This window comes from Suncus etruscus, chromosome 11 (genome assembly GCF_024139225.1).
Source record: "Suncus etruscus isolate mSunEtr1 chromosome 11, mSunEtr1.pri.cur, whole genome shotgun sequence".
Taxonomy (NCBI): domain Eukaryota; kingdom Metazoa; phylum Chordata; class Mammalia; order Eulipotyphla; family Soricidae; genus Suncus; species Suncus etruscus.
The window spans coordinates 51,170,265-51,193,100 of NC_064858.1; the positions used below are offsets into that span (position 1 = coordinate 51,170,265).

At 38.2% G+C, this 22,836-nt stretch overlaps 1 protein-coding gene and 1 non-coding gene across 2 annotated transcripts in view; both read left to right on the plus strand.

The window, feature by feature from the left end:
* CFAP54 (cilia and flagella associated protein 54) overlaps positions 1-22,836 on the plus strand; it is a 443,326-nt gene that overhangs the window by 94,843 nt on the left and 325,647 nt on the right. The window contains exons 10-15 of the mRNA XM_049782938.1: positions 7,408-7,589; positions 7,677-7,842; positions 9,753-9,838; positions 11,362-11,496; positions 16,737-16,887; positions 20,711-20,787. Of these exons, the coding sequence (XP_049638895.1) occupies positions 7,408-7,589; positions 7,677-7,842; positions 9,753-9,838; positions 11,362-11,496; positions 16,737-16,887; positions 20,711-20,787 (797 nt within the window). The remainder of the gene's footprint in view (positions 1-7,407; positions 7,590-7,676; positions 7,843-9,752; positions 9,839-11,361; positions 11,497-16,736; positions 16,888-20,710; positions 20,788-22,836) is intronic.
* LOC126023111 (small nucleolar RNA SNORA22) lies at positions 9,137-9,266 on the plus strand. The gene has a single exon (XR_007500323.1). It is a non-coding gene; the product is annotated as a small nucleolar RNA SNORA22 (small nucleolar RNA).

Consider the following 22,836-nt stretch of genomic DNA (forward strand, 5'->3'; position numbering starts at 1 on the left):
GAAAAGGAGGAAGTCAAGCTCTCACTGTTTGCAGATGACATGATATTATATTTAGAAAACCCTAAAGACTCTGCCAAAAAGCTTCTAAAAACAATAGATTCATATAGCAAAGTGGCAGGTTACAAAATTATCACACAAAAATCAATGACCTTCTTCTTTAAATGGACATTTAAAAAACCACCCCATTGACATTAGTGTCACACAAACTCAAATATCTTGGAGTCAACTTAACAAGATGTAAAGGACCTATACAAAGAAATCAACAAAACCCTGCTTCAAGAAATAAAAGAGGACGCAAGGAAATGGAGACACATACCTTCTCATGGATTGGCAGGATTAACATCATTAAAAAATAGCAATACTCAGGGCAGGAGAGATAGCATTGAGGTAGGGCATATTTGCCTTGCATGCAGAAAGTGGTTCGAATCCTGGCATCTCATATGGTCCCCCGAACCTGCCAGGAGTGATTTCTGAGCATAGAGTCAGGAGTAACCCCTGAGCACTGCTGGGTGTGACCCCAAAACCAAACAAAAAAAAGGCAATACATTGTACAGATTTAATGCAATCCCTCTAGCAGGGGTCCTCAAACTTTTTAAATAGGGGGCCAGTTCACTGTCCCTCAGACCATTGGAGGGTCTGACTATAGTAAAAACAAAACTTATGAATGAATTCTTATGCACACTGCATATATCTTATTTTGCAATGAAGAAACAAAACAGATACAAATACAATATGTGGCCCGCGGGCCATAGTTTGAGGATCACTGCAAGAATACCCATGACATTCTTCAAATAAGTGGATCAGGGCCCGGAGAGATAGCACAGCGGCATTTGCCTTGCAAGCAGCCGATCCAGGACCAAAGGTGGTTGGTTCGAATCTCGGTGTCCCACATGGTCCCCCGTGCCTGCCAGGAGCTATTTCTGAGCAGACAGCCAGGAGTAACCCCTGAGCACCACTGGGTGTGGCCCAAAAACCAAAAAAAAAAAAATAAGTGGATCAAACACTCCTGAAATTCATTTGGAATAATAGACACCCACGAATAGTTAGAGAAATCCTTGGGACAAGGGTTATGGAAAGCATCACTTTCCCAAAGTTTAAGTTGTATCACAAAGCTATAGTCATTAAAACAGCTTGGTACTGGAATAAAGACAGACCCTCAGATGAGTGGAATAAACTTGAGTATTCAGGGAATGTACCCCAGACATACAATTAATCTTTGATAATAGGGCGACAAATACAAAATGGAGCAACAAGTGGTGTTGAGACAACTGATCAGCCACTTGCAAAAAAGCAAAATCAGACTTTCATCTAACACCATGCACAAAGGTCAAATCCAAATGGATTAAGGCCTGGATATCAGACCTGAAACCATAAAGTATATTGAACAACACATAAGTAAAACACTCCATGAATGACATTGAGACTAAAGGCATCTTCAAGGCACTCTATATACAAGTGGTAACAGAAATAAACAGATGGGATTATATTAAGCTGAGAAACTTCTGCACCTCAAAGAAAATTGTACCTAGGATACAAAAGCCACTCACAGAATGTGAGAAACTCTTCACCAAATTCCCGTCAGATAAGGGGCTAATATCTAAGATATACAAGTTACTGATTAAACTTAACAAGAAAAAAAATTTAACCCCATCAAAAAATGGGGAGAATAAATGAACAATTTCTAAAAGAAGAAATACAAATGGCCAAAAGGCACATAAAAAAATGCTCCACATCACTAGTCATCAGGGAGATGCAAATCAAAACACTAATGAGTTACCATGCCATGCCACAGAAGCACACATCACAAAGAACAAGAACAACATATTCTAGTGGGCATGTTTGGAGAAAGGAACTCTCATTCACTACTGGTGGGAATGCCTTCTAGTTCAATCTTTATGGAAATCAATATGGAGATTCCTCTGAAAACTGGAAATTGAGCTCCTATATAATTCAGCTATACCACTCCTAGGGAATACCATAGTAACACAAAAAAGCACCACAACATCACATCTATATTCATTAACAGATGAATATGAAACCGTGGTACATATACAAAATGGAACAATATGCAGTTGTCAGGGAGATGAAATCATGAAATTTTCCTATACATGGATGGACATGGAAACTATTATGCTGCATGAAATAAGTCAGAGGGAGAGAGACACACAGAATAGTCTCACTTACCTATGGGTTTTAAGAAAATAAAAGAGACACAGTCTCTGTCGTCTGGTTTTGTTCTGAGCTTTTATCCCAGTCAAGGCTTTTTGTACCAAGCAGCACCAAAAATGGTAAGGATAGAGAAACTGTATATATTAAAATAGAACAAATAAATAAAACTGAGTTAAAAAGAAAAGGTATTCGAATAAAACAAGTGGTGGAGGAGGCTACTTGTATATTTAGTAATACACATCTTAAGATGTATTGTTATACAGGTATTAAGCTTCCATAGGCAAAATAAGACCCCCAATTAAGTCTTTTGATATATTCTTGTGGGGAGTAAAATCCAAGGTACTTTTCGATTCACAGGCCTTGGGATTGACTTTGAAAGATGCTTTGCTGCATTATGAGACCATATAGTGTCTTTGAGCTGGGAGTTTTGCTGAGGCCGATTCCTGTATCGTGCAACAGTCCACGATTTGGTGGGGGTGAGAGGGGCCATAAGCTCAGAACAAAACCAGACGACAGAGACTGTGTGTGCAGCCTTTCATCCTTACCCAGAATAGCACCAGCAACACAGTATGACACCATACATTTTTGTATGGGCACAGTAAAAAAAGGGGAAACCATAGACACAGAAACAAGATCTTATCTTCTAGGGATAAGAACTCACTTTTTATAGCAGAAGGGTGTCTCCCATCCTGAACATGTGTCATGTGGATACAACCAGTCTCCAGGAGATTGGACAGTGTTAGTCCAATCTGAAACCCCAGATCCCCGACATAGAAATGATACAGCTCCGGGCAACACCACCAGGAACTAAGCTCCATTGAGAGATTTATAACACTACTCTGGCACCAACTTGTGTCAGTTTTGATATGACAACGAGGAAAGGAAAACTTGACCTAAGACCAGGCTCTCCTATCACATCACCTAACACTAAATGGAAATCAGAAGAGATATTGTCCTTTGAATTGTGAAAAATAAGAGCACCAACAACAGAAAACTGACTTTGACAACCATGACTGAACAGAACCTACCTTGGGACTAATAAGGAAAACCCTACCTTAGGCTGTAGCCCAGGACACATAAAAATAACAACAAAACAACAACAACAACAACAACAAGATGTCTTATTGCAGGTCCAACTTGGACAACAGAGACTGAGCAGAACCTTTGGATCCATAATATCCTAGGCTTCGGCTTAGGGACTGAATGAAAACAGGGAGCAAGTGTTACAGAAGACTGAACACAACAACAACGAGGGATAGGAACCTCTAGAACCTAGAGACTCTATCCTAGACCCTGACCTGTGCAAATACCGAGATCGCTAGCTACAGTGGCTTGATTTTCTCACACACAACCGAGAGGAAACTTTCCTGGCATCACAAAAAAGCCTTTGGGATGGGGTAATGAGTATATATGGAGCCAGGGGTTGATCCCATGATGGTATGCTTCAAGGATGGAGAAATCCTGAATCTCTTAGGCCACGAGAATTCCCTTTCTGCCCCAATGCTTACTGTCCCTATGCAAAAAAAAAAAAAAAAAAAAAAAGTGGGGGGAATGCCAAACCCTACCACTCCAGCACCCATACTTTTTCTTGTTTTATTTTGATTTGTTAGTTTTTGACTTTATTTTCCTTCTCTTTTTTTCTTCCACTTTCTCTTTCTTTTTCACTCTTGTGGTTATTATTTAACGATTTATTTTTATTTTTATTTGCTGGGTCCATTTTTTTCTTTTTTCTTCCATTTTTCTTTTCTTTTTTTCTCTCTCTTCTTTCTTTTTTTTTTGGTAGTTGTCACCGAATTTTTTCTCCCTTTTTTCTTATCCTTTTTATCTCCAATGACGGTGGAATAGATGCTCAATCTACAACAAGCTGTAAAGTGGAGACCAGTTGCACTAGCATTCTGAGGGTAGAGGAGGGATATAATGGGATGCATACTGGGAACAGGGGCGGAGGGAGGACAGCACTGGTGGTGGGAATGCCCCTCATTCATTGTCACTATGTACCATAAATGATGCAGTGAAAGATTTGTAATGCACTTTGGTCACAATAAAAATAAAAATAAAAAGAAAATAGGGGTCAGAGAGATAGCATGGAGGTAAGGCGTTTGCCTTTCATGCAGAAGGTCATCGGTTTGAATCCCGGTGTCCCATATGGTCCCCCGTGCCTGCCAGGAGCAATTTCTGAGCATGGAGCCAAGAGTAACCCTTGAGCACTGCTGGGTGTGACCCAAAAACCACACATTCACACACACACAAAAGAAAATAAAAGACATTATTCTAATAATGCCCAGAGATGTGGGCCTGAAGGACCAGATCACGATGTGAAGTTCACTTCATAGTGGAGTGAGTGCAGTTAGAACACTGACAGCTACCAAGATGATATTAATGAGTGAGAGATGTAGAATATCTGTCTTGAATACAGGCTGGGGTTGTGGGTTGAGGGAGATGGTGGTGCATTGTTGGTGAGAATGTTGCACTGGTGAAGGGGGTGTTATTTTTGTGAATGAAATCCAACTATAGTCATGTTTGTAATCTCGGTGTTTAAATAATAAAACAAAATATTCTGGAAGTTTGACCAATTGTATTTTCCTTGAAGACATTTGATTTATCTATGTCTTAATGTCCATGAATCTATAAGGGTATCTTGTAGTTCCAGGTTGTCCTTTTTTTTTTTTTCTCATTGTATAACATTTACCAGGAATACATCAATTTCATTACTGTATTGATTGATCCTTTTGAAAATGAATTCCATATTATTTTACATACTTTTTCATCTTTGCTCTTCATTAATTCTTTTACTTTTGTTAGTTTTATTTATCTGACTGAATTTTGTTTGTTTGTTTGTTTTGTTTTTTGGGTCACACCTGGCAGTGCTCAGGGCCACTCCTGGCTCTAAGCTCAGAAATTGCTCCTGGCAGGCTCAGCAGACCATATGGGATGCCGAAATTCAAACCACCATCCTTCTGCATGCAAGGCAAACGCCTTAACCTCCATGCCATCTCTCCGGTCCCATGACTGAAAATTTTATTGACTTGGAAGTTAGTCACTGATCTTTTTTGTGATTTATCTTTATTTAAATATACATGTTAAAACTTTTCTCTCTAAATGCAGCTTTATTTGTATACCTTAAATTTGATACAGCATATTATCAGTAACATTGATTAAGAATTTTTTTTGTGGGTACCAAAGTGATAGTATAGTAGGTAGGGCAATTGCCTCTTACATAATCAGCTGAGGTTCAAACCCCCACAACGTCTATCTTCCCCAGCCCTACCAGAAGTGATCACTGATTGCAGAGAATACTGAGAATTGGGTGTGACCCCTTCAAAAAAAAAAAAAGAAAGAAAAAGAAAAAGAAAAAATATTTTTTGGGTTTCAGGAATCAAATCCAGCACTTTGGGATATCCAAAGCACTGAACTTCATCTCAGGCCTAAAGAATATTTTAAAATTGAAATTGTGATTTCTTCTTTGATAATTGGGTTATGGGTAAAAACATGGGAATTTTTTTCATTTATTTCTAACTAAGTAGTTGTCAGCATATTTCAAAATATTTAAAACTATTGAATTTTGGTGCTGGAGCGATAGCACAGTGGTATTTGCCTTGCATGCGGCTGCCTGGGACGGACCTGGGTTCAATTACAGGCATCCCATCTGGTCCCCGAGCCAAGAGCAATTTCTGTGTGCATAGCCAGGAGTAACCCCTGAGCATCACCAGATGTGGCCCCCAAACAAAACAAAACAAAAAAAAACTGTTGAATTTTATTGAGATATATATCATGATCTAATGTGGTCATTTTCAGTAAATGATTTTTGTGCTTGCAAAATCTATGTATCTGCTCATGAGCTATGTAGAATTAGAAGTACCTATTAAAAGAATTTCTAAATCATGTAGCAAACTTCTATTCCCACTATACATTTTTCTTTTCTTTTTTTGGTTTGGGCCATACCCGGCAGTGCTCAGGAGTTACTCCTGGTTCTGACTCAGAAATCGCTCCTGGCAGGCTCGGGGACCCTCTGGGATGCCAGGGATTGAACCCCTTGCTGCATGCAAGGCAAACACCCTACCACTGTGCTATAGCTCTGGCCCCATCACTATACATTTTTAGTCTGCCTTTCTTTCTAGATTGCTGAGAGTGATGTGTTAGACATCGTCTTCTGTGCATTTCTGTTGGTGAGGGATTGCTGCAGCACAGGGTATATGTCTTGCTCTGGAGGCTTCCCAAGCCCCCTAAATGATTGCTCATCCTGAATTTCCCATTGTCATTTTTTCTTCTAAAATTTATTTTATTTCAGTGCAAACTATGATACCTTCAACTCGTTTAGCTGACTGTAATTTTCTTCCTTCCTTATCATTGCTGAAGTAATATCCAGGAGTCACTACATGCTGGCAATGGTGCTTGTACATTTGGTTGTGGTGTTTACCCACTGAGGGTCTTCAACTGGCTGTTGTGCTCACATACTCAGCTGTGGCACTTGGTTGCATGCTGCTGGGAAACATTTAGAGACCATGTGTCTTTTAGTTGTGGTACTATCCCACATTCTGGTTCTAGAAATCACATGAATTGACTTTGGGACTTGCACACATACTCTCTGGGTGTGTGTATTTAGGATCATATCCTGGCTACTGTTGTCACAAACCTATAGTTGTGGCACTTGTCTGATTTTGCACATTGAAGTTGTGCTGCTCCCACACACCTGACACATCTGTAGTTCTGGAAGGGTCTCGATCGCAGGTAGCAGAAGTTCTGGAACTACTTTCATCAGGATATAAGGCCTCTTAGGTTCTTTTGGGTCGAGGATACCCAGGCACTCTGGTGGTGCTTAGAGTCTTCCATGGAGACACTTGATAATGTTCAAGCGCTGCACTCTAAACACAGTACTATCTCTCAGACTTGTTTTATCCCTATTTTTGATCACATTCTAGAGCATTCAGTCTGTTATGCTTAGCTGCTTAGGTGATTTGGTAAATGTTGCCGATTCTCTGACATTCTATGTTCCATTTTCTGAGTAGCCTTCCCTGATAGCTCTCCCACTGCAAATCTGTATTTGACTTCCTGCCATTGAGTCTGCACACTGTCTGTATTTTTACCTACTGTAATTTTTGGTCTAGCTCTATCCTCATCCTTTCAGAATTTCAAGATTTGTAAAGCAGGGATTCTTTCCTATTGTTTTCCTAGTTCCTGAAATTATATTTAATAAATATGTATTTGCACAAATGCTATAAAACCTCTTCTCTTTTCTAGTGTCAAATATTCGTAAAGAAGGAATATTTGATTTTCCATTGACACCGTTTTTGAAGCTAATTGTAGGAGGGAAAAATGTTATTTCTCTGGATGCAGCCATGGCATTTGTAAAATTAGCTTTTACCTATGAGGAATGGAGTTTGTTTGAATCTTTAGCTGGGAAGATTCTTGAATTTCTCCAGGTAATATAGATCATAAAATCCACAAATTTAGTTTTATTTTGTTCAGAACACATTGAATTACTAACTTGTTGACTGTACTTCTTTTAGGGGCGGGATGAGCCAGAGTCAAAGAAAGCAGAGAAGAATTTAATTTTACTCGTTGCAATAGAGCCATTAATCAATGTAAAGAAAAGCAAAGGTATAGTCATGCCTTTTGAAAACTACAAAGAAGGCCATTTAGCTCAAGATTTTGTAAAAAAATTTGTTTTGCATGGTAAGTATTTATCTATTTATTTTGAAAAATTAAAATATTTTTTTAAATAAGTGAACCAAGGGAAAGAACATTTGAGGCAGAGAGAGCAGTAAATTAGAATGTGCTTGGTTTTTGGAAGAATGGCAAGGAGTATATTGGTGGTGGTGCTGGAATTTGATAATGTGGTAGGAGAGAAAGTTAGAGATGGAGCCATATCTTGCAGGCTTTGTGAAGATGCTACATTTATGAATAAAGAGCAGTGGGCTTGCGCAGTGACACTCTGCTTCTATCGGTGCTTTGTTGGTAAGTAAGAAGTAGCAGAAACATAAATCAAAAGACATTAGTCTTCTTTGGTCAGGTATGTTCTGATGATCTCTCTAGCAAGGAGTGTTTTCTATTGTAGGGTGTGTGTGTGTGTGTGTGTGTGTGTGTGTGTGTGTGCATGTGTGTAGGGACATACCTAGTATATAACTGGCTCTGTACTCAGGAGCCACTTCTGATAGTGCTCAGGATAATAAAAATGCAGTGCCAGGGATCAAACCAGGGTTGGATGCATGCAATGTAAGCACCTAACTCCTTGTGTTATTTGTCTCACCCAGTTGTTTTTGCTTCCGATTTTTGGTTCACACACAAAGTTCTCAGGGATCACACTCTAGAGTGCTTAGGGGAATCAAACAGTACCAGAGATTGAACCCAGGCCTTCTGCACACATAATGTGCTTTGCATATGTTCTGGCCTTATTGTAGGAACTTTTAAATGTTAGTATGCATAATTAAAATTCTGCAATCTCTTTGGTAATTCAATAGAAAATTTTAGATTCCATTTTAAAAATCATTTCATTATGTTCTTAATGTGTCTCATGGTGGCTCAATTTGCTATACATAATTTGTACTAAAAATGATACAGATTACTTCTTTTTTTTTTTTTTTTTGGTTTTTGGGCCACACCCTGTGACGCTCAGGGGTTACTCCTGGCTATGCACTCAGAAGTTGCTCCTGGCTTCTTGGGGGACCATATGGGACGCCGGGGGATCAAACCGCGGTCCGTCCTAGGCTAGCGCAGGCAAGGCAGGCACCTTACCTCCAGCGCCACCGCCCGGCCCCCAGATTACTTCTAGTGGTTTTAGAATAGATATTATTTTTTATTTTTATTTCAAATGCTTTATTTTGTGTGCTTTTTTTTAGAATGTAATATACATTTTTAATTCCATTTTTAACTTCACTGACATACAGATGACTGATTCATGATTCATTTATTCTATTTTATTTGTACTAGAGCCCATTTAGATTTCATATAGAAACATTTAAAATATCTTTTGCACAGTAAACATCCAAATTTGCTTTATAGTTCCCTTGGTTCTAACTCTGTGCTAGAGCAATATCTGTTCATCACCTTTGCATTGAAAGGGCTATTCTTTTAAGTGTATTAAGAGAGTCAGCACAAGGGGCCGGGAAGGTGGTGCTAGAGGTAAGATGCCTACCTTGCAAGCGCTAGCGTAGGACGGACCGCGGTTCGATCCCCCGGTGTCCCATATGGTCCCCCCAAGCCAGGAGCGATTTCTGAGTGCTTAGCCAGGAGTAACCCCTGAGCGTCAAACGGGTGTGGCCCAAAAACAAACAAACAAACAAACAAAAAAAACATCTGAGACCTCGATGGGCTTTTGGTCCCCCAAACCAGGAGCAACTTCTGAGCGCATAGCCAGGAGTAACCTCTGAGCATTACCGGGTGTGGCCCAAAACCCCCCCAAAAAAAAAAAAAAAAAAAAGAGTCAGCACATTATAAAAATAAGAAAATAAAATGTCTTGATGCAATAATATTTGCCGAGTTATCATTTACGCTACTTTCATTTTTATAGAATTTCTCCTGTACATTTTCTGTCTTTGAAATTTTGTAATTGTTTTTTTTCATTTTTTTCTCCTTTATGAATTAAGATACTTGTGTGAAGACTTATGCATATTCAGAAGATATTTTCTATTTGGCAGCGGTGTTGTTTTCCTGTCTCTATAATTGTCCGCAGGTGAAACAGCTATTCGTAGTAATTTTAATATAATTAAAGAAGGTTGTTGTATTTTTCATTTTCAATACAGATTGAAAATATCAAAGGAATTGTACTTTGATAAAATTTCATATTTTTTAATGTTTAGGATAATGCTTGAATTAGAGCATAATTTGTAATGTTAAGTCTCTTTATTATTGTCATAATTTTGGGTGTCACTTTGTTCCTTAAGAGGGATCCTTGCCTAATTTGCAATTAAGGAAATGAGGCAGTGGTTTTAATGAAGAGTTAAAGTTAGTAATGAAATACTGGTTTTTAATTCCATGAGTATAAAGGATAGGTATTATTAAGTCACTTTGCACACAAAATGATCAGTACCTAGAAATGATGATTTATGGCTATGAATACCTAACTGAGCTTAGTTTAGCATTGATTTTAAAACAGAATAATTCCAGGTATCCCAGGGGCTTCTTTTGAGGTTCCCTGGGAACTCTGAGTACTAAAACTTTAATTTATTTTTTGATAGTTTGTATCCAAGATTGAGTTTTGGATGGAATTTCATTGAAAATTTGGTTTTATTTTTATAGGGAAGTTTGAAAATTAAATTCAGAGCATTGCCTTAACTTTTCAGATCACAGTGAGGGACTTAGGACACTTCATTATTATATAATTTAGTATTTCTTCTGAGTTTCTTAGATTATATTTTAGCTTGGGGACAGGCATTATGTTTTGGAAAGGAAGGAATTTAGTATCAAATGTAATATTCAATTTAATTCCTTCATATCTCTCTTCTCTTCTTTACTAGATTCCTTCCTAACTCTCACCACCACCATACTATTGTTTTAAAATATAAATGTTTCAGGACAGAAAGGTCACAAATTTTAATTGGGAATAAACTAGTAGGTGTGCATACTTTTCTAAGAATGTTTGGGACCTTTCTTTGTAGAAAGGCAGAAATTGCCTTCAGCAGTCCTTAAATACATGGATTTCAGAGTTAGATTTTTTTGTATGTGAATCCTACCTCTTTTGCTTTCTATTCATTTCATCTTAGAAATGCCAGTTCATCATGTGCTCATCAATAAGATGAGACCCATCATAGAGTTGTTGATATATGTCTTAGCTACTTTTGGTTATTATAACAAAAATGTCTTAAATTAGCAAACTTCTACAGAACATATTTACGTACACAGTCTGAGAAATCCAGGATTATGACTTCAGTAGTCTTAATATGTGATGAGAGTCCCATCCTGGATCTTAAAGCTACCCTTCACTGACGAGTGTGAGAGATTCTGAGGTGGGTGGGTCCTTTCAATAAATTCACCCACCATTCATGAGGGTCACCCTCTGTTTAATTACTTTCTAAAGGTCCCACTTCCTAATGTAAGCACATAGGATGTTAGGACTTACTTCAACACAGGATTTTGAAGGCATAAATATGCAGTCTATTGCAGTGTATATAAAGCTCTATGAATATTGCTTATTATACATGAAATGCTACATTCCTTATTAGTCATGTTAAACTACTCTGTTGTTTTTATTTACAGGATACTCAGCCTGATAAGGAAATTGTTGTGGACATGATAATGTTTCTCTGGCAAAAATGCAAATTTGGAATCCAACGGATCAATATACCAAAAAATGACTATGCAAAATTCGCCCAGAAAATCAGTACTAATAAAGTATTATTTTTGTTTCCTTTCAGTTTTTATTATTTATAATTTAAGTTATGATGCACATTTCAAATCTGAGTTTTCCCCATTCAACCACCTATATCACAGGAGCTCTTTGTTGTTTGTTTGTTTGTTTGTTTGTTTTGGGGCCACAACCTGTGATCTTGAGGTGTTATTCCTGGCTCTGTACTCAAGAATTACTCCTGGTGGTGATCAAGGTACCCATCCATATAGGATGCTGGGAATCAAATCAGGTTGGCTTCATGCAAGAAAATGCTCCACCAGCTGTGCTATCATTCCAGCTCCTACTATAGCTCATTATATGTGATACTGAGTGAGATGGGGTAAGCAGTAGGTCCTGAACCTTTGCTCCAATTGAATTTCAGGAAGTGGGGAGATATTTCAGGTTTTAAAGATAGGTATAAATATAGTATACCTGATGTCACATGAACATGAATAAGATTCATTAAGAAGGTTAATACTAGAAAAAAAGGTTAATATTAAAAAATACAAAGAAGTAAAGATGCTCAGATTTATTGATTTTTAATTAATACACTTATTTAAATACCATGATTACAAACATGTTTGTAGTTGGGTTTCAATTATAAAAATGAACATCCCCCTTCATTAGTGAAATATTCCCACCACCAATGCCCCCATTTTCTTCCTCCCCCATCCCCTGCCTGTCTTTGTGACAGTCATTCTATTTCTCTTACTCAATACCATTGTCATCATAGTTTTCAGTATAGTTATTTCACTAACTGAACTCACCACTCTTTGTAGTAAGCTTCATCTATTGTATCTGGGTATTATTATAATAATGTTTTTTTTACTTTTCTTAAATATCATAGATGAGTGAGAATATTCTGTGTCTATCTCTCTACCTCTGACTTATTTCACTCAGCATAATAGATTCCATGTCCAGCTATGTATGGGAAAGTTTCATGACTTACTGTATTTTCCGGTGTATAAGACAACTTTTGAAACAAAAAAAAAGTCAACTGAAAATCGGGGGTCGTCTTAACGACGAGTATATCCCGAAAAATGTTTCAATATGCCGCTAAACGAATATTGTCTGAATATTGCCACAAAACGAATTTTCTAACTCGATCCTGCACCAATCACTGCAAGGCTGCTCGGACCGCCTCTCTAACTCAGCCAATCCAAGCAGGCTTTTTATGCATGCAAATTAGACAATGTTCTGGACCCGAATCTACACACTGTCAAAAGCCTGCTCAGATTGGCCAGAGTCAGAGAGGAAGTCTATTACAGTATAGCCTTTGAACCTTTGCTTGTTGTGATTGGCTCACTGTGGTACATACAGTTGCAGCACAGGAACATCTGCAACTGTATCTGTCTGATACAGCGAATATAGGCCTAAACCTATGTTTTAACTGCAAAATCAGGGGGTTGCCTTATATGCCCAGTCGTTTTATAAGCTGGCAAATACGGTAATTTTTCCTGATGGCTGTATAATATTCCATTGTGTATATGTACTGCAATTTCTTTAGCCACTCACCTGTTGTCAGGCATCTGGTTGTTTCCAAATTCTGGCTATTGTAGTAGTGCTACAATGAATATAGGCATGCAGAAAGCATTTTTGTATTGTGTTTTTGTGTTCCTATGGTATATCCCTAGGAGTGGTATAGCTGGATCATATTGGAGCTCAATTTCCAGTTTATTTCCAGTTTATTAGGAATCTCCATCTTGTTTTCCATAGAGGCTGAATTAGACAGCATTCCCATCAGCAGTTAGGGAGAGTTAATTTCTCTCTCTCTCCATCCCCATCAGCACTGGTTATTCTTGTTCTTTGTGATGTGTATCAGTCTCTATGGAGTGAGATGGTACCTCATTGTTGTTTTGATTTGCATCTACCTTATGATTAGTAGTGATGTGGAACCTTTTTCATCTGTCTTTTGGACATTTGTAGTTCTTTTTTGAGGAATTTTCTTTTTATTTCTTCTCCCCACTTTTTGATAAGGTTAGATGTTTTTCTTGTTAAATTTTGTCAGTATTGGGTGAATAGTTTCTTTCTTTTTGTGGGTGGCCATTGTTTCTTAGTCAACTGTTTCCTTTGAGCTGCAGAAGCTTTTCAGCTTAAATATAGTTCCATCTGTTTATCTCTGCTTTCACTTGTTTGGACAGTGCTGTTTCCCCCTTGAAGATGCCTTTAGTCTCAATGTCATGGAGTGTTTTACTTATGTGTTGTTTTATATACCTTATGGTTTCGGGTCTGATATAAAGGTTTTTAAGCTATTTGGATTTGACCTTTGTGCATGGTGTTGATAGAGGTCTGTGTTAGCTTTTATTGCATGTGGCTGATCATTTTTCCCAGCACCACTTGTTGAAGAGACTTTCCTTGCTCCATTTTGTGTTTCTTGCCTCTTAAGGATTAATTGATTGCATGTCTGGGGAACATTTGCTGAATACTCAAATCTATTCTACTGATCTGAGGGTCTGTCTTTATTCTAATACCATGCTGTTTCAATGACTACTGCTTTGTAGTACAATTTAAAGTTGGGGAAAGTGATGCCTCCCATCTAATTTTTCCTTAGGGTTGTTTTAGCTATTTGTGAGTGTTTATTGTTCCAAATGAATTTCAGGAATATTTTTTCTGCTTTTTTGAAGAATGTCATGGATATCCTTAGAAGGAATTGCATTAAATCTGTACAATGCTTTGGGGGAGTATTGACCTTTTACTGATGTCAGTCCTCCCAATCCATGAGCAGGGTAAGTGTCTCCATTTTCTTGTGTCCTCTTCTACTTCTCAAAGCAGTGTTTTGTAGTTTTCTTTGTATAGGTCCTTCATCTCTTTAGTTAAATTAACTCCAAAGTATTTGAGTTTGTGTGACACTAATATGAATGGGATTGGTTTTTTAATGTTCATTTCTTCTCTATCATTTTTTGTGTATAAATAGGCCATTGATTTTTGCGTATTAATTTTATAGCTGGCCACTTTGCTATTGAATCTATTGTTTCTAGAAGCTTTTTGCTAGAGTCTTTGGGGTTTTCTAAGTAGAGTATCATGTCATCTCAGCTTTATTAATTTATTTATTTTGGATTTTTGGGTCACACCCATTGACACTCAGGGGTTACTCCTAGCTATGCACTCAGAAATAGCTCTTGGCTTCGGGGACCATATGGGACGCTGGGGGATAGAACCACGGTCTGTCCTGGGTCAGCTGCATGCAAGGCAAATGCCCTACCACTATGCCATTTCTCCTGCCCCTCAGATTAATTTTTTTGTAATAAAATACAGATTCTTTCTAGGAGCTCTTATGTAATGAAAAGGGGAATGTTGCACAGGTGAGAAACAGGTGAGAACAGGTGAGAAAAATATTTCAATAAAAATGCAATCCCTACATTCTGAGATCTGAGATCGCTAAGATTAGTATTTTTAGGATGCTTGTTTATAATTGTACCATGTACTCTGAAAAGTAATCATGGCAGGCACATAAACTTTTTATTTATTTATTTTTAGTTCCCAAAGTAAAATGCTAATTTCATGTACTAAGCTTTAGGAATTTGGACATAAAAAGCTGATCCAACCATGGAGTCTGAAATATCTGCTTTCTCTACTATTTTATTTAATTTTGGTTTTTGGGCCACACCCTGCGCACTATGGATTTTACTCCTGGCTCTGTGCTCAGAAATCATTCCTGGCAAGCTTCAAGGACCATATGGGATGCTGGGGATCAAACTTAGGCCTGTCCTGGGTCGGTTGTACACAGGGCAAACACCCTGCTATGCTATCACTTCAGCCCCTATCTGCTACTATTTTAGAGGACTTACATAATCCTGCCTTTAAAAAGGAGAATAAGAATTTTGAATTGCATTTTTGTGTTCCTAGGGTATATCCCTCAGAGTGGTATAGCTGGGTCATAGGGAGCTCAATTTCCAGTTTTGTGAGGAATCTCCATATTGTTTTCCACAAAAGCTGGACTAGATGGCATTCCCACCAGCAGTGAATGAGAGTTCCTTTTTCCCTACATCCCATCAACAAACATTGATTGTTCTTGCTCTTTGGGATGTGTGCCAATCTCTGTGGTGTGAGATGGTACCTCATTGTTGTATTTGATTTGCATCTTCCTGCTAATTAGTGGTGTGGAGCATCTTTTCATGTGCCTTTTGGCCATTTGTATTTCTTCTTTGAGAAATTGTCTAGGGACACAAAAATGCAATACATAAATAGCTTTCTCACACCTATATTCATTGCAGTCCTATTTCAGTAGTCACACTCTGGAAACAACCAAGATGTCCTTCAATAGATGAATGGCTAAAAAAAAACTATGGTACATATACACACTGGAATATTGTGCAGCCATCAGGAGAGATGAAGTCATGACATTTTCTATACATGGATGGACATGGAAACTATTATGCTGAGTGAAATAAGTCAGAGGGGGAGAGAGACACACAGAATAGTCTTACTTATCTCTGGGTTTTAAGAAAAATAAAATACATTATTGTATTAATGCCCAGAGAGGGCCAGAAGGACCAGCTCACGATATAAAGCTCACCACAAAGAGTGGTGATTACAATTAGTGAAATAACTACACTAACAACTATCATGACAATGTTAATGAGAGTGAGAGTAGAATGTCTCGAATACAGGTAAGGGTGTGGGGAGGAGGGAGATAGGGAGCATTGGTGGTGGGAATGTTGTACTGGTGAAGGAGGGTGTTCTTTTTATGACTAAAATCCAACTACAATCATGTTTGTAATCATGGTGTTTAAATAAAGATATTAAAAATATTTTTGCAAGGCTTTTCTTTTTAGTTCTTTGGTCAGCACTTAGTGATGCTCAGGGGTTACTCCTTGCTATGCTCTCAGAAATCACTCCTGGCTTGGGGACCATATGGGATGCTGGAGGATTGAACCGTGGTTGTCCTATGCTAGCCTGGGCAAGGCAGATTCCTTACACTTGCACCACCGCTCTGGCCCCTAAAAAAATAGTATTTTGAGGTGATAAATACTCTTCACTGACCTCTAACATTAATGATAAAAATTTTTGATAATGACTATAGCTACATTATGAACTTAAATGAATCTTTGAGAATTTTGTAAGCATTTCGAAATACTTTGTTAGCATTAAAAGTTTACATATTTATGATTAATATGAATTAATATAGAGAGGGTGCCTGTAATCTTTTCTTAGAATTAGAACATTGTGACTTCTAGGAAAATGTGACTCATGTATAATGTGCTATGGATTGATTTTGATTTTTTTCTTTTTTTTTTTTTTTTAGTGGGTTTATCTTCTTTGGCAAATCAGTGAAGTAATTCAGTGCTACAGAACAGAAGACATTGATATTGTGATGATGGCTGAGGTTACATTACGGATAAGTGAAATATTGGAGACTTTAGGCAACCCCAAAAGGAAGTTTAAAAAGTCTCTAGGTAAGATATTGCATGAAAGAAATATATGAAGTTAATAGGCATCTTAAGATATGTAAACTTAATTTAGAATACAGGATAACTTCTGCTAATGGAAAAGAAAATAGGCCTTTGAGCCAGCCTCATTGCAGATACATTTTTGTTTTTGTTTGTGGTGCTCAGAGCTTACTTATTCATGGTTCTGCACTCAGAGGTCACTCCTGGTAAGCTTGAGGGATCAATCGTATTTGGTTTTGGAAACTGAATCTAGGTCAGCCACTTCTAATGCAAGCACCCTTCCTTCTGTCCTGTTGTTCCAGCCCCCAGAATTGTATTCTGGGCACTAACTATACTGAGCAGAGGTTACCACATGAACACACTTTTGTTTGATGGATCAAAATTCTCTACCTCTTCTGTAATTGTTTTTGGCTTTACCCGACAAGTGCTCAGAGATTACTCCTGACTCTGTTCTCAGGGATCACTCCTGGTATTTATTGCTCAAGAGACCATATATGTAGTGCCAGGGATTGAATCTGAATCAGCTTTGCAAGGCAAATGCTTTGCCTACTGTACCTCCTCTTCACTCCCATATTTTTTTCTTTCTTTCTTTCTTTCTTTCTTTCTTTCTTTCTTTCTTTCTTTCTTTCTTTCTTTCTTTCTTTCTTTCTTTCTTTCTTTCTTTCTTTCTTTCTTTCTTTCTTTCTTTCTTTCTTTCTTTCTTTCTTTCTTTCTTTCTTTCTTTCTTTCTTTCTTTCTTTCTTTCTTTCTTTCTTTCTTTCTTTCTTTCTTTCTTTCTTTCTTTCTTTCTTTCTTTCTTTCTTTCTTTCTTTCTTTCTTTCTTTCTTTCTCTTTCTTTTTCTGCCATATCCTGCAGCACTCAGGAATTACTCCTAGTTCTGTGCTTAGAAATCGCCCCTGACTCTGGGCGACCATTTCTCTCCTGATCCTCTGCTTTCAAATTCTTCTTTATTGACTATTTCTCTTTTCCTTTCCTTTCTCTTTTTGTCCTTGTTTCCTCTTTCCTCCTGTCCCTACTCTTTTCTGACATATCTTCTCTCCTGCCAGTATTATCACTCAAAGGATCGCTTTATACCATATTCTGACCTCTTGCTCTTCTTCCTGTGATTGATCCCTGAACTTTAAGAATTAGCTGACACATGGGGTCGGAGAGATAGCACAGCGGTAGGGTGTTTGCCTTGCATGCAAAACGAACCAGGACGGATGATGGTTCGAATCCCGGCATCCCATATGGTCTCCCGAACCTGTCAGGAGCAATTTTTGAATGCAGAGCCAGGAGTAACCCCTAAGTGTTGCTGGGTGTGACAAAACAAACAAACAAACGAATGAGCTAACATGTATGTAGAAAATGAGGTGGCAGATTGGGTAGATAGTTTGATGGTTAGGGTGCATGGAAGACCACATGGTCTCCTAAGCATCCCCAGGGCTCTGCCAGGAGGCTAGGTAATCCCTGCACTTCAGTGCTTGAGCAGTACTGCCTTTGGTCCTAGCACTAAACTTGGCCAAGAATCATGGGAAGTGAGCGTAGTTTGGGAAAATGAATTGGTGCTTTTCTTCCTATGTCCACTCTACTAACCCACTATTAAGACACTTGGGAGATTTGTTAAAAGTAGATAATTTTGGGCCCAGAGAGATAGCACAGTGGCATTTGCCTTGCAATCAGCCGATCCAGGACCAAAGGTGGTTGGTTCGAATCCCGGTGTCCATATGGTCCCCCGTGCCTGCCAGGAGCTATTTCTGAGCAGACAGCCAGGAGTAACCCCTGAGCACTGCTGGGTGTGGCCCCCCCCCAAAAAAAAAAGTAGATGATTTTTCCAGAGATTCACTAATCTGGGTGTGTGTGTTCTTGATTGTTAAGAGTGGCTTCCCTAGTGACATTTTGGAGCTGAGGTTCTCAAACTTTTATCAGAGTTACTACCTCCTGGGAGCTTGTTACAACTTCCAGACCCAGGTCCTATACTATTACTTCAACTAATGTGGACCTCTTGGATTTGTTAGCTTACCAGGTGTTTGGTATGCATCTGAATGAGAGAAATACTGATTAGAGGTTTCTGGCTGTCTGAAGCCTTCAGTGTCTTGAATTCATAGTTTTTGAAATGTCAATCTCAAAATGCCTTTTTTGGAGTTTTTTTTTTTTAATTTATTTATTTAAACACCACGGTTACAAGGTTGTTCAGAGTACAGTAATTTTTTTTTTTTTTTTTTTTTTTTTTTGGTTTCGGGCCACACTGACACTCAGGGGTTACTCCTGGCTATGCACTCAGAAATCACTCCTGGCTTGGAGGTACCATATGGGATGCCGGAGGATCGAACTGCGGTCTGTTTGAGGCTAGCATTTGCAAGGCAGATGCCTTACCTCTAGCGCCACTGCTCAAGACCCACAGTAATTTTTTTTTACAGATAAAGTTCATGAGTGAGTTACAGTCATGCAATGTATGACTTTATCACACCTTCACCAGTATGCATTTCATGATACAAATGTCAATAGTTTTCCTCTTGCCCTTCCTGATGCCCTCTTCTCTCTCACCTACCCTCCCACTCCTTCCTCTGAGGAAGGCATTTTACTCTCTTCTTTCTCTCTTTTCTTTTTTGACATTGTGATTTGTATGATTGTTGATGAAGGGGTACCATGTATTTCCCTTTTATATTAGACCCTTCTTTAACTGCACGCTCTGCAATTTATGGCAAGCTTCCCACCATTGTCTAGTTCTCCTAATTCTCATCTCTATTGCTTAAAATGCTTTTTGAAAACTTCATTATGCAGAATTTGAAATGCAAGAAGATGAAATAAACCATGCATGCATCATTTAGTACTAATCATTTATTTCAGTACCTAACACACTATTTTTCCCTGAAGTGTTTTTTTATTTCGGTTTTGGGCCACACCCAGTGATGCTCAGGGGTTACTCCTGGCTCTTCACACAGGAATCGCTCATGGCTCGGGGGGACCATCTGGGACACTGGGGGATCGAACCACAGTCCTTTTTAGGTCAGACGCGTGCAAGCCAAATGCCCTACTACTGCGTCACTGCTCCAGCCCTTCCTTGTAGTGTTTGTAATTGTTTATTTTGGCTTATGGGCCACTCCTATCTGTACTCTGGACTTACTCCTAGCTCTATGCTCAGGGATCACTATTGGTAGGATTTGAGAGGGATCAACTCCTATTCAGCATGTGCAAAGCAGGTGACCTATTATCTCTCTGGCTTCCATGGAGTATGTTTTGAAACAGACATCATGTCATTTCACCAGCAAACATACACACACAACACATATGCCTGTTGAGTAATTTAACAGATAAGATTTATTTTTTAAAGTAAAGCTAAAATGCTGTTATTATCTTACAAAATTAACGAAAGATATTCTTTAGAAAAAAAATCACATAAAAACTTGATTTAACTTGTTGCACCGAAAGATGTTTTAAGTTATATTAAGGTAAAATTTAATTAGTGGAAGAAACACTTTTTGTTAGTTTTTGGGCCACACCCAGCCGTGCTCAGAAATCATGCCTGCCAGGCTCAGGGGACCATATAGGATGCTGGAGATTGAACCCAAGTTCATTCTGGGTCGGCTGCATGCAAGGTAAATTTGCTGTGCTATCATTCTGGCCCCAAGAAACAATTTTCTGTGTAGTCAGTTTATAAGTGTTTATAAGTGTTAAATGTTAAATTCTTCCTAAAACAATACCTAATTAAAAAGATCAATTTAGCACAACTTTTTGATTCATGACTGTATTTTCATTTTTCTCTTTCCTTCCCATCCTTTTTTCTTTTCCTTGTTGCTGCTTTCTCCTTTTCCTCCTTTGTTTCCCTTTTCCTTCTCCCTTTTTTAGGCATACCTGCTGAGAAAAGGATAGAGGAATTCCTTGGGACTCCAAAAGGGAGTTCAGAAATTCTTCCAATATTTAAGGTACTGCAAATATTTTAGAAAATGCAATTAAAACAATTTTAATTTTCAGTTACATTAAAATTATAAGTGCAAAACAGTTAACTATGGAATATTTAAATTTTGAGAATTTATTAATTGTACAACAACTGAAACTATTTTCTATGAAAAGACAGCTTGAAATATGGGGCATAAAATTAAAAACATTATAATGGAATTTCTATGGACATAGCCTTAAAAAAAGAGAGCTATTCAATAAATAATACTTATTTCCCCATCTGTTAGTTTAAGAAACAAGGCTTTGGTAATAAAACTTTGCTTTTCTTATCATAGTGCCTTTTCTGGCCTAGGAATAACTCCTGTTCTAAATAAATCCTGTTTTTATAAATTTTAAGGACTTTAGTAACTTTATGACATGTATGCAATAAGAAGGATTAATTTAACAATTATATAGTATCATACTGTGTGTTATTCTGTAGCTGATTCATCCACACAGTAAATGCATTTGAACTTAGTGGGATGCCTTCAAAGTTCTGACAGTTAGCTACTTTTCTATGTTGTCTCTAGATATTTAAAAAGTATCATTAGGTCTGTATAAAAGATTCATTTTTTGTAATTTCACAAGAATGGAAATCCTTAAAATTGTTATCAATTAAATATTCTGCATTAATTTTCTCAGATGAATATTGGTTTAAGTTTCAGTCATAGTTCTGAGATCTTTACAATGCTGTGTCTACATAAGATTAGAATTAAAAAAGATGTACCCTGGGGCCGGCGAGGTGGCGCTAGAGGTAAAGTGTCTGCCTTGCAAGCCCTAGCCAAGGAAGGACTGCGGTTCGATCTCCCGGTGTCCCATATGGTCCCCCCAAGCCAGGGGCAATTTCTGAGCGCTTAGCCAGGAGTAACCCCTGAGCATCAATAGGGTGTGGCCCGAAAAAAAAGATGCACCCTTTTTTTTAGATTTATTACCATCTTCTGGAAAACTCATGATCAAACTACAAAGAAGGCACAGTATTATTAGCACCCTCTATTTTGTTTGTTTTGAGGCCATGCCAGGCAATCAATGCTCAGGGAATACTCTGGGTTTTGCATTCAATAGTCACTCTGGGCAATGTTCTGGAAACTACATGGGATATTGAATTTGGGTCAGCTGCATGCAAGGTAAGCTGTACTATCTCTCCAGCCCTGATTTAAAGTACTGTTAGTGATGGTTTCTCATGCACAAAATTTCAACCACATGCATCACCAATGTCCTCACCTCTCTTCTCCAATGACCCCAATTGGCCATTTTTTTTTTCAGTCTCCTTCCCAAACTCAATTGAGTGGATCAGTTCTGTTGTGTTGGCTTTTGGATCTTTGTTTTTACCTTGCTGTATATCTTTAAGTTCACACATGAGACATCATTCTGTATCTATTCTTTCCTTTTGACTGATTTCACTAGTATGACATTTTCTAGTTTCATTCATGTTGCTGTGAATTGCATGATTTATTTATTCTTAGAACTATTCCATTGTGTATACATACCACAACTTGATCCATTTAAGTGTGTTTGGGCATTCTGGTTGTTTCCATACCTTGGCTATTGTACTAAGTGTGGTGATTGACATAGGTGTGCATATAACATTTGGAATTGTTATTTTTTTTTTTATTTTGGGAACAGCTGCCAAGAATTGGTATTGCTGAGTCATTTGATAGTTCTATGACTTTTATTTTGTGAGAAAGATTTGCTTTCTAGAGAGGCTGAGCCAAATGACATTCCCACAGAAAGTGGATGAGAGTTCCAACTTCCCAACATTGGCTATTTTTAGATGTTTGATATATATCAAATATCAATATGATAGATTTGGAATTTTTTTGGGGGGGGCACACCCGGCAGTGCTCAGGGGTTACTCCTGGCTGTCTGCTCAGAAATAGCTCCTGCATGCACAGGGACACTGGGATTCAAACCAACCACCTTAGGTCCTGGATCGGCTGCTTGCAAGGCAAACACCGCTGTGCTATCTCTCCGGGCCCTAGATTTGGAATTTACTCAAGGAAAGACACCCTTGCAAAAACTGATTTTTCACTATATGA